Here is a 12,890-nt window from a genome sequence, read left to right on the forward strand (position 1 = left end):
AGCTGAAGTGAATGAGCAGAGATTACGGGGTGATTTGCGATGGGATGTATCTGCCCGGAGTCTGCAGGGCCCCACTTTCTTCAGGGAGAGACTAGACTACTCTGTCCTCTGGTGTGCACGGCACTAACATCAACTGCCTCAAAGGGAACAAAACTGCACGGCGACTCCTGACAGACATTCGTTAGCCACAAGTCAATTACACGTTTTGAAACATTTGCTGTAAATTCTCATCGGGCCAGGCTCTGACGCTAAGTGTGCAGCTGTGAGCGACCAGGGAAGCAACCCCAACAGGTCTCCCTGCCCTGTAAATGGGGCTCCACTCTGAGTTTGAAAAGGAAACAGTGTGGCTTCAATGAGGATGGTTTCTGTCTCTGACCAGCTTCTTGCCTTCTCAGAGGCTCTAACTTCTGAAGTTTGAATTCTCAGTGACAACCAGGTCAGTTCAGGCGCCTGCACCTACTTGGTGGGTAAGGGCCAGCAGCTCTTCCGTCCTTCCCGGGGGGCCGCTCCTCAGTCCCAACAGCCGGCATTTTGGATGAGCGCAGCGCAGGGGACACAGCCTGAGAACAGAGTGGTACTGTTAGAAGGCTTGGGGTGCAGGCCTACTGACCCTTAAGAATAAAGCAGTACATCCTCATGTAGCTCCTACAATACCTGCAGGCAGCGACACCAGGGACGCGTTAACAAGCTTCTCGGGAAGAGAGAGCAAGGGAGTCTGTTTCCCGGGGCCTGGTGGGCAGACCGCACAGGCAGGCCTTCAGTGGCACTGCTTCAGGTGGGTATCAGTGAGCTTGGCCAGCACAGTAGCTGGCCAGCGGTATCCAGCAGTGACTAGCTGTGGGGTTGGTTTTCCTTCCATGGGACGAGGCAGCTAAAACAGTGGTCCTGTGCTCTCCAGAGCTATTGGTTTATGAGCTACCACCCCATTTAACAGATACTCTCCTCCATCACAAGGGCAGCTCCATCCAAGAACCTCTAAATGCACAGACAACTGGTCAGTTTTTGAGAACAAAAACTTACTGGCAAAAAGTGCCTTTAAGAACTCAAATGGGCTGGTCACAAAATAAAGTACACCCAACATAATACAGTAAAAAGAGATCTTGCAGATAGAAGGTACAATTAAATTCAAACGTATCTGACTGTTCAACCAGCAGCCTCCCACCTCTACTCACTAGGTAAACTAGTTTTATCAAATAAATGCTGGAGTTGAAACCAAAGAAGAAACTCTTACCACAAAGAAATAAAAATTTGATTGAAAATGTTCACTCTCCTTTGTGTTTTATATTGCTTAAAATATACTCCCCAAAGAACCATTTCTTCATTAAGCCTAATAGTAAATTATACTGTGCACAGGGAATAAGTCACAGTTCCAAAGTAGACAGCGCGGCACTATCAACTGTGGCCATTAACAGGCCGGAGCCCTCCACAGCACCTGCTCTTTCCTCTCTGCCCTGTTCTTCCTGCTCCTTCTCCTTGGCTGACTTGACTCATCTTCCTTTCAATGCTTCTACCCTCCCATCACCACCAGAAGCACCTAGCGGGGTCCTCACGCCCCTCCACCCCAGTCTGGCTTGTGTTCATCTTCCTGACAGTCAAATTCACAGGGGAACTCCCCAGATGCAGACCACCAGTGAGGAGATCTTTCGGGGATCACCTTTGAATTAAGACCCCTGTATCCCAATGTAACAAAATAACAAATAGGATTTTTGCTTTCCCGTCTTAAACTCATTGAAAACACGCACATGCCTCCACCAGCTCCACAGTGGACAGAGTCCAGGTGGAGGCTGAGGGAGTCTCCTAGCCCATCCCTCTCTGACCAACAGGCCCCAGTGCTTAGCCACTTCTCTCTGTTGTCCAATCAGGGCTCACTCCACAGGTGCCTAATGCCCCGCCCCCAATGACCCCAGTTTCCACCTCTCAAGTCAAATCCATTCTTCATGACTCATGATCTCATCCTCATGTAGGCATGTGCAGCTCGACAAAGCATAACATCTGTTAAGTAGCTACAGTCGAGTTTAAAGTTAGAAATCTGATCCCTACTTAACCTGGAGCTTTAATTTAAGCCCTGCTGCCCTGCCCCCTCGGCACTTCAATGCTCAGGATCCTTAGATGCTGCTCTGGGGGCTGAACTCACAGCAGCACATATATTTACAGGCTGTTTTACCTGAAGTTTCTGTTTGCAGTATAAAGCTAGCAATTTAATCAAATATGTAAGTTTGATAACTGCGTCAGTTTCCTGTCACAAAGCAACTGATCAAATTATTTTAAAAGTTTATATAAAATGGATAGAGAGGAAGGGAGATTAAGTAAACAACAGAAAAAAAAAGTTCTTTGAAAAGAGAACGTATCTTATTCAGCTCTAGCTTCCCCAGAAATAACAGTGCTGGTGTGTGCCCAAGAGCACAAAGATGAAGAGGGTGAGCACACGGACTTCCTGACTCTTCCTCAGGCAATTTCCAAAGACTTCTATTTCTTCTCCATCACTGTAATCATGTGCCTACATTCCACTTCCCACCACAGCACCATAACTCTCAACAGTACATAGCACATGTGTGCAGCTCCCAAGACGCGCACTGGCTGCTCAGTTATTAGACAGGAAAGTGGTGTGCATTATTTGAAAAGCCTCGTCTATAAAGAAACATGCATATTTCTATGGTCCCTCAATATGCAGGACGATTTATTAAAATGTGAAAGATTTCAATATTCACAACTCTAAGAATAACAATATAAAACAAACAAAAGCACCAGTAAAAAGCACTCAAAAGGTTCAAAGTTCAGGAGCCTTTTGGAGTTTAATTAGCACCTAAAACAGTGGTTCTCATGCTGTAGGTAGCAACTCCTTTGGGGGCAGACGACCTTTTCACAGGGGTCGCATATCAGGGATCCTGAATATCAGATATTTACATTCTGATTCATAACTGTAGCAAAATTACAGTTATGAAGAGGCAACAGAAAGAATGTTATGGTTGGGGCTCAGTACAGCATGAGGAACCATATTGAAGGGCTGCAGAGTTAGGAAGGCTGAGAACCACTGCCTACAGTCAGAGTCCAGTGATTCCTCACTACAACGAATTCTGAAATGCTGACCCAGCCACCAGGTGGCGGTGGCGGGGGCGGTGGCGGGTCTCACACATGCAGCTTCAGTAGACTCACCCCAAGCTCATCGTCATCAGAGTTATCAAAGATGTTGTCTAAGTCGTGCAGGGAAGGTGCCAAGTCTGTCACCTGGGTAAGGCTCCCGGAGCCAGCTCTGCCAGCAGCATTGTCCTGCCGGACATCTGCGGGAAAGGAGGAAGGACACAGTGTGAGCAGGCTCCTCTGCTGAGGAAGAGGGAAGGACATGGACTGCCTCAGTGAACAAGGTCTGCTGGGGAGTTCCTTCCTAGGTCCTACTTAAATTTAGACACAATTACTTCCAAATATGCTTATCAGAACTGAAAAACATTAAAGTTAAGATCAAATTACTGCTACAGCAATAAGAATATAATTTTAAATGGAGAAGAATCTCCTTTGCATTTTACTTTAGCAACAATCCAAGTGAGTCAAATAACAATGTACACACCTGTTTTAGTAGCAGAACTGAAAATAGACATGGCATTTTTCCCATCAGGCACCGGCGTGGAATGACCTGGTGTAGTGACATCCTTGGTACCAAATCCATCCTCTGACTGTGTAATAAAGTCAGCCAAACAAAACACATGAACAGCAACCCAAAGTGTAGGATATGAGGGAGAACACAAAGAATTAGCGCGTCGAATGGAGCCGTTTATGAGCAGTGTGGAAACCATGGTCTATGCAACCAAAGGGAATCAAGGGCGTGTCCCTGCACTGCACTGCACAGAATCAAGACCCCGGCTCTCTCTGACCCTCCAGGTGGTCTCAGTGACTCGGTGGTTCTGGTGGCGTTTGACCACAGACCTGTCATGCTATCAAACACTGTCTGAAGTAATTGTGCCGATGTTAAATGACAGAGCAAGCCTCTGGATCTACACAGATCCTGTCCATTGTCCCCTCGACTCTACTGGCCTCTTTAACTGCAATCTTCCCTACTCTCTCCAGAACATCTCCTTAAATGGCTAAAGCCAGCAGGCACACCCAGGACTCACTATCATGGCAATGGAAGCAGACCAGCTCACGCTGACAGTCTATGGGCAGTACTGACATGGATTCAGAGAACATACAGGCACAGCTCTTGCACAGTGAACATAAGCTCTTCATAAAAAGAGACACTGCTCTCAACATTTTTGGCTTTACATTTTAAGTCTTTTGGAAACTATTTTAAAAGAAATAAGCAGGGAGCACAGGCCAACACTAATTAGCATATGAGAGGAGGCATGCGGTACAAGCTACAGCCTGGAAGATATGCAGCTTCCTTTGGAACAAAGGTGAGCCATGACATAAAAAGGAACAAAACACTGTTCCATACAATAGTACCAAGAGCGTGAGGATGAGGACAGAGCAACCAGGCAGGACTACCTCAGACATTCTGCCTCAGGAGACTCCCACACACACCGAATAGACACCCAAACCCACGACCTGCGGGATTCCCTCTGCAGTAAATGGTACCTTGTTCTTCTTTAGGGAGTCCTTCTCCGTTCCCTGCTTGCACTTCTTATTTGCTGTGAAGATGTATTTTATGTCCCCATCCTCAAAGGTATACGGGTCATTGACTTCTCCCAAAGTGTCTCCAGGCTGCTGGGACAGAGGTGATGGGTCGAGGAAGGGAAGGGACGGCACCTGCGGCTGCTCATCCTGCCAGATTTTGAACCGCTTGTTAGGTTGTGCTAAGAGTCTAAAAGGGAAAATAAGGGACAGTTTGAGTAAGAGAGGGTAAAAGGATGCTTTGTTTTCAAAGCACTAGTACGATTTTTCAATGTTGTATTATTTAACGTGTATGTGTGCATGCACATGTACCATGTGAAGGTCAGAGAGTCAGCTCTCTCCTTTCTGGGGATTAAATCAGGTCATTAGGCTTGGGCAGTACTGATTTGGACTCAGCATAGTACTCAGTTTGCTGAACACAAGCACCTCATAGAAAAGAGAAAGCCTCGGTTGCCAGGCCTGGTTCCAAGTGTGCTTTGCCTGCTGAGTCATCTTACCAGCCCAGTATTTATGATTTAAAAGAAAATTTAAACTGAACACTGAAAAAGCCTAGTAAGTCTCCAGTACCAGGCTTTTATTTTTCGAGATCTTAAGCACAGTTAGATAGAACTAAGGCAGCTTTGTTAGTCCATGCTGTGTCTGAGCCCAGATTCTACAGAAAGCACGGTGTATCAGCACCCAATCCCAGGTCAGATGCCCAAGGGTGCAGCCCTGGCTCCTGGGTCAGCACATGAGCACAGACACAGACGAGGCTGCAGGACCGCTCGTGTGAGGTCGCCTACACCAAGGGCTGAAAATGACCGAGCTGAGTGTGCCATAGGGGAAGTCTAATGGTAAAGTCATATTCCTGACTAACAAATAAATGAACACACCTTGTGTGTCCTGAAGTGCCACAGCAAAACCTTTACATGCCGTGTATTTAAACTCCACCACACTGGTAAGTCTCCTGGAGAACAGGGGTTTGGATTCTGAGACACTCCCCATGTATAGTCTACAAGTCAGTGAAGGCTTAGCAAAGGGGCAGGAGAGCATGGATGTCCAGGGTCCCATCCAAGGGTCACCTCACCTTTGCAATGCAGTGCTCTCTGGGTTCACGTCCAGTCTGGTGTCAAACCTCTCCCCTTGGAGCTCTGGAGGCCGGAACTCGGCATCCTCACTGGGCGGGAGACGGAAACTCCGCCACCATGCATCTGATGACGCCCTGCAGGAGGGCCTCACCCCGCTGTATAGGGCTGTCTCACTGACCTCTGCCGTCAGAGGCAGTCTTTGGCCTACAAGGACAGTTCTGTCATCCAGCGTGGACAGCTGCTGAAGTTCTAGCCCATTTCCATAGAGGGCTGGAGTCACAGGGACAGAAGGGGGGTCCAAACTCTCTGCTTCCTGACCTCGTGGCTGAGGGCTGAGTGTGGGCGGCAGAGGGGAAATGGGGGAATGAGGTGAATCCATAGGATTCAGATTCATTTGCTTGCTTGTGTTTCTGGAAGGCACGGCCATTTGCTTATCATACTTCCGACTGCTTGACACCTCTAAGGAGGCATCTATCCCTGCCAGCCCTAGCTTCTGTCCAGGCGCATCCTGCTCCATGCATAACTCTTCAGCCACAGAGGGCCTGTGGTGAAAGGGCACCAAGGGTCTCTTTTGCAACTTGTCTCCTTTTTCTTGTCTTTCTGCTGTTTTGTGCTTAGAAGAAGCAGGAGGTGGTAAGGAGGAGGAGGATGGGGGTCCCGCACTGAAGCCTGGCTGAGCCACTGCAGGCGGTCGGCTGGGTCCTACTGTACACCGCTTTAGGAGTTTATGCCTACAAGGAGAGTTACAGCGAAGTCAACAGACACACTCAGATGCAGGTGACAGCATGACTGTAACGGCACCACAGCAGCTCTCTGAACAGTGCCTGTCTTCCTGGGCATGTGTGGATGACAGACATCTGAAAGGGCTCCCAACCCAACTACGCTTAAAGTCACTAAAATACAAGTACCCCATAGGAAGCCAAGAACCTGTCATATATAAGGTCAAACAGATAAAAGTGGACTTAATATGAAATACAAATTAATATCCTGCTAATCTCAAATCTTGCTAATTAGACAAGAGCTTCAGATAACCTACTCACACTGCATCTGAAAACTATAAAATTAAATGACCAGAAAAGTCCAAAAACCAAAAATTCAATTTCTGTTTCTCAACACTCTACCTCTAATACACATGGCTTAAATGACTTGCAGTGTTGTAAACTAGGAAAAAAATTACTGCGCTCCACCCTCCAAGTGGGAAACTAAGATAAACGAGATCACTTAGCAGGATACATATATGGATAGCCTTGCCCCCAACTATATCTGGGGAGGAAAGGTGAGACAACTGTGAATTTCAGACACTCGTGAAAGAGGTCAAAGGCTGGGAGTCAGAACACATGAACAAATGCACCTATGCCCCACCTCATCTCAGCAAGAATGCCACATCTGCACACCCATCCCATCTCAGCAAGAATGCCACATCTGCACACCCATCCCATCTCAGCAAGAATGCCACATCTGCCCACACTTCTTGGCAACCACAGGCCTGAGGAATGGCTTGATCGGGCCACTAAATGATGCCAAGTTTACTGTGCTCAGCCAAGTTCCACAGCAGGTCAGCCAGCTTCTCCATCTGTAAATCACTCCAAGGAAAGACTGCAAGCTCTCCCGTGGTGCAGCGGTGACTCCGAGCCACTGGGGCGGCATTACATTACTGCTGCATTGAACCAAATGATCCCTTGTGGGCAGTAAAATGGATTTGTGTGGCATAATGGGATGGTTTAGTGGGACAAGAGAATGGACGCCCTGCTCCGTTCGGCTGTTAAACAGTGAGAGGAGTGGACCATTCCAGAGGGTCTGGCAATCCTACAGCAGATAATCTGCAAACATTCTGGTCAACTCAGGACTACTCTAAAAACCTAATCTTAAACAAACAGCAAGCAAACAAACAAGAAACCCTGACTTGGAAAAAGGCTATCAAGGAAAGTACAGGAGAGGTGTGTTTTATGCAACAAGGGCACAGTAATCAGTGAGCAACTCCTCAGGTCTTGCTGTCTTCCAGGTGCTCATTTCTAACCCTTTCTACACACAGACCTGGACTTTCCCTGGGAGAGTGAGCTCCACCTGTCTTCTGCAGGATTCTTTCTTTTTTTTTTTTTTTTTAGATTTATTTATTTATTAAGTACACAGAAGAGGGCACCAGATCTCATTACAGATGGTTATGAGCCACCATGTGGGTGCTGGGAATTGAACTCAGGACCTCTGGAAGAGCAGTCGGTGCTCTTAACCTTTGAGCATCTCTCCAGCCCTTCTGCAGTATTCTTATGCAGCCTCTTCAGAGAAAGGATTTGCTGTAACGTGTATAAGCTTTCTGAAGCCAGCTCTTCCAGCTCCATCAAATGATCCAGCAGCACAATGTTTAAGAGCAGGAATGTGCCCTGTACCAAGAGCATGTGCCAAAGCCCCAAGCACCATAGCTATAGGCCTGAGTGATGTGGAGAGCAACCTTCGGGAGGGAGGGGGGGGAGCCGCAGTGGGAGGGGAAAACTCAAGGCAGAGCCACACAACACAGGGACACTGGTGGCTGCCATGTAAGGCTACAGCAGACATCTCAGAGGAAGTGTCTGTGACAGACCGGATCCAGAAGACAAGAAAAGCCACCAGGTAACCAAGGGCAGGTCTGTGGGAAACAATGCTGTAAAGTATTTCTTTCTTTTCTGAGTACTGGTTGGGGCTTAGCTGCCTGTATCGGAGTTAGGAAAGTGTTCTATCACAAAGCCATTTGCTTGATGCAAGGATGCTTCTCAAAAGTCTCCCAACAATGAAAGACAAAAGCACAGGGTTTGAGAGGGCCGGGTAGCATGTAGGAGGCAGTGCAGTGGCTACTAGGAAAAGCCTTGGGAATAAGAGTTTGGCTAAAAACTAGTGTGGTAATCTCAAGAGCACAAAAAGTAAAACATTATTTATTTACTTATATATACTATATATACTAGAAATGCACTCACAATAATGTATGGTAGCTGGTTTTCTTTTAATGTGATACTAATCAGTAAAAGAATGTTTTAAGTGAAAATTAGATCATAGAAAAGATCAGGTAAAAGAATAGGCTCAAGTTAAACTTGCCAAAGTCTACACCACACACATTTGCTAAAGGTACACCCCCCATTTCCAATAGTCAAGAGTCAAAAATAACATATATATATATATATATATATATATATATATATATATATATATATATATATATATATATATATATATATTCAGCTACTGCAAACCACATCTGCCCCAAGACAGGAGGGAGAGCAGCGTGTGCTCAGAGAAGACACTGGTGAGCCATCACCTCCTTTACAAATCTCCTCCGCACAAGTCAGCCGTGAGTGTGACTGTGCTGAACGAAGAGGCGGCTGCCCACTGAGTCAGCTACTTGCTAAGAGCACTGGGTCAGGGAGACTGGAACAGGGCCAGCATTACCCTATCAGAGATGATGGAAAGGGTTTGCGTTCCCTTTTCCAAGTCAACCCACTAACACCCCAGTAAAAGCCCTGAACTGAGACATGATGGTCATCATCTTTTGAACAGACCATCTCCAGTGACGTTTCTAGAAGGCTAATGAAAGACACATGAGAAACCTACGCTTTAGAAACTCTAGCCACTGAGTGAAAGTGCAAGGCCTGTTCTAACCACCAGCTGAACTGGGAGATGAAGTTTGTCTCCTCTGAAAACTTTAAAATCCATGGCAATGAGACCCTGAACTGTCACACGGGGACTAGTAAGTCAAGGGACAAAAGACGAACCTCTATGGGCCATCAAAACACTCCCCGACTCCAGTAACTTCAGCTTTCAGCACCTCTAACGGTAACAAAAATCACTACCAAAAAGGATCTGAGAGGTTGCCTCATCATAGTTTTACTGATTTCAGCCAACCTGTTTTCAAACACTGAATCCTGACAACAAAATTATCATCTGCAGATCAGACAAAGCTAACTATTTCCTTCCTTACTGGCAAATAAAGATTGAGATGCAGTGGTCTGTGTGGCCCATGGCTGGCCAGCAACGTAGACTAGGCTCTCTGTGGCTGCTGCTTGCCTGTCCGTACCCACCTGGAACAGGAACAGCTGACTCTTTGGGTTGGGTCCACAAAATCCCAAGCAGCAGGACTGTGAGCAGGCTCTTCTTCCCGAGTGGGAGTTGACACCTGGCTCCTCCTGGAAAGGGTGAAAATGTGACTAAGTACAACCATGACAACTCATTCCTCTATAGAGAAAAAGCCTTTTTTTTTTTTTCTCTTAAGGTATAAATACATTTTACACAGTAATGGATCCTGCTGATAAATTAGTCCAGAGCAACTAAAGAGGTAAATGACCTATCTGCTACACCCATAGAAGTAGGGTTCAAAACGCCCCTCCTTGTAAGATCACCTTACATTAGCAGGGCTTTAGTATTTCCAGCAATGGAACAACACCCAGTGTCACTCATTGTCATTTCCTAGGACCCACGTCTGGTAGCTCAAAACTGCTTATGACTCCACGTCCTGGATCTAACATCTCTATGGCCTCAGAGAGGACTGATTCTGGTTCTGTGAGACTAGATTCCCCTGTGTGGCCCTGGATGTCCTGGAACTTGTTCTGTAGTCCAGGCTGGTCTGGAACTCAGAGATCTGCCTGCCTCTGCCTCCTGAGTGCTGGGATTATAGGCATGAGCCAGCACTTCCCAGGTGGCACTATTTCTTAAGAAGAATAATAGGGGCTAGAGAGATGGTTGGCAAAGGGGTTGTGAACACTGGTTGCTCTTGGAGAAGATTCTGAGTTTTTGGTTCCCAGCACTGATATGGCAGTTCACAACCATCCACAACTCCAGTTCCAGGGGGTCCCACATCCTCTTTTGACCTCTGTGGGTACCAGGCATGCAAGAGATCACTGACACACATGCAAACAAAACACACATACACATAAGAGATGTTTGTAAAAATAATGTACATGTATGTATCTATACCTCTCTATAGACCTGCACACATATTATACACACACACACACACACACACACACACACACACACACACACACACACCCACCCCATGTTAAATAGAGCAGGCAGAGGGAACACAGTGCCCTCAAAGCAACCCCAGGTGTGCAGCATCGCCCAGGTGTGCAGCATCGCCCAGGTGTGCAGCATCGCCCAGGTGTGCACTGGTTGTGAAAACAAGGCCAACACATGACAACCACTGTCCAAGAAGTTTGTTTCCCTTTGTACCTAGGAACCATTCATACGCAGCACACAAAGAAGCCAAACCCTGACGGCCATTCTGACAATCAGGGTAAATCTGAGCTGTCCCTGCCAGCAAATGTCACATCAACACCATGCCGATCTTCAGATGCTCTAGAACCTGAGAATTTTCCACAATAATCATATCAGATAAAGAGATGTTATGCTTTTTAACTCTTTGTTTTATAGCACATTCCACTGAGTTTAATCATAAAAATGACCATCTGAAGACCTTCGGGTTTGGTCACACAGCTGTACATGTGCCTGACTTGCCCTCATCACCCTGCAGTCAAGCAGATGTGACTACCTGTGACGCACACATACTTAGACTGGGCTCTATTGAGGATGCATTCCTTCCAGACTCGATGGACCATATGATTGTGGAGTTTAGGAGGGATCTTCCTCGATCTCTTTGGACTGTGCATAGTTATCATCCCCCCATCTTGGGAACCAAGGTGACTGGCAGCACTTTGCACGCCTCCACTCTCACCTGGAAAACAAGCACAATGACAACATCAGGATTGCCACAGGTGCGCGTGGTACACAGACTGCTGCATATTTTAACTGCCAAACTCACATCTGTGAAGCTTTGTCTGCTACCCCCTGGCAATAACACTATCTATGGGAATGAGGAAATCTGGCCCCCGCCACACACACACCACTAACAACCAACTTGCCCAGGTCTGTGTGATTTTCTGTGTTCTCCCTAAAGCAGCAGACCTGGTAAACATGGACATGGCACCTGGGAAGTCATGCAGCAACATCTTATCCCATATATTTTAGATGCAACTTAACTTGTAAGGAAGGGGTCATAATTGTAATATTAAAATGCAAGCACACATTACTGAGTATGAGTTCAGAAAATAAGGCAATCAGTATATTTTGGGGCAGACAGCAGCACAGGCAGCTCTGTGCTCATCCAGCTAAGCAGCTGTGTAATAAAAGCACACAGCATCTTGTGTGGAGCCACTTGCCTTACTCCTAACACCAGTTACCCAAGTTTAGTGCTAGAATACTGAAGAGGGCGCCTCAGCAGGCCCTCAACCCCATTGACGGATGGCCCATCCTTCTGGCCACACCCACTGCAATGACACTGGTTGCTGAAGCTCTTGGCTTTCTCTTATTTAAGTTAATAATGTACTGTGGGCTTTGTCCTCAACACACAAAAGTACAAAACACCTTGACCAAAAAAAGTCAATGTACAGACTCTGGAAAAGCTGCACTGCTCTCTTGAAAATATCTGAAGTTTCCTTTCTAATACAAATACTCTCCATGACAACTGCATCATGGATTTTGTTTTGTGGGACGTTTAGGCCTATCCCCCCCCCCCATTAAAAACAACAAAACAAACCTGGCAACACCCACACTTTCAACAACTGAAGCCTTCTCTCCCCCAAAGCACTAACACTGCAGATGAACAGAGTGCAGGAGTCAGGAGACCCCCACACTTCACTCCTTCCTTCCTTCCTTCCTTCCTTCCTTCCTTCCTTCCTTCCTTCCTTCCTTCCTTTCCTTTCCGTTTTCAGACTTGGTTCACTATGCAAAATAATTCATTTTCCAACTGGTTCTCAAGTGTCTGTCCAAAGAACTAGACAAAGAAACCATCAAGGCAGACACCAAGCCTCCCTCAAACACCCATGGCAGTGCTGTGGCTGGCAGGGGACACTCTTCATGGGTCTGCTTCAATGCTGTCTCTGGTTCTGGGCCTCTAAGAGAGGGAAGAGCTGGCTGTCTGGAAGGACAGGGTGATCTCAGCAGCACTAGCCAGCCCAACAGCCCAACTGGCCTATCAGAAGAGCTTCTGGCAGTCAGGAGCAAGGCAACCTTCTCTCTAAGGGAGTGGCCAACAGACAATGCCAGAGCACAGCTCAGCACTGTATCCTGGGACATCTGGACTAGATCATTTGACTACAAAGACACCAGAACCCTTCGTGTAGGTTATTTTGGAGAATGAGGAATAGGGGGAGAACACTTCCCCAAGGACCAGTGCAGTGATATATAGAGCTATGGGGAAGG

The 12,890-nt window shown here is 46.8% G+C and overlaps 1 protein-coding gene across 4 annotated transcripts in view; it reads right to left on the minus strand.

The window, feature by feature from the left end:
* The window catches only part of Med13l (mediator complex subunit 13L), a 222,319-nt gene that overhangs the window by 32,729 nt on the left and 176,700 nt on the right, over positions 1 to 12,890 (minus strand). For all 4 annotated transcript variants that reach the window (XM_036171624.1, XM_036171622.1, XM_036171623.1 and 1 more), the window contains 7 exons: positions 11,199 to 11,364; positions 9,713 to 9,817; positions 5,669 to 6,400; positions 4,567 to 4,792; positions 3,563 to 3,668; positions 3,154 to 3,278; positions 461 to 560 (listed from right to left, as the gene is read on the minus strand). In XM_036171624.1, the coding sequence (XP_036027517.1) occupies positions 461 to 560; positions 3,154 to 3,278; positions 3,563 to 3,668; positions 4,567 to 4,792; positions 5,669 to 6,400; positions 9,713 to 9,817; positions 11,199 to 11,364 (1,560 nt within the window). The remainder of the gene's footprint in view (positions 1 to 460; positions 561 to 3,153; positions 3,279 to 3,562; positions 3,669 to 4,566; positions 4,793 to 5,668; positions 6,401 to 9,712; positions 9,818 to 11,198; positions 11,365 to 12,890) is intronic.

This window comes from Onychomys torridus, chromosome 22 (assembly GCF_903995425.1).
Source record: "Onychomys torridus chromosome 22, mOncTor1.1, whole genome shotgun sequence".
Lineage (NCBI taxonomy): Eukaryota > Metazoa > Chordata > Mammalia > Rodentia > Cricetidae > Onychomys > Onychomys torridus.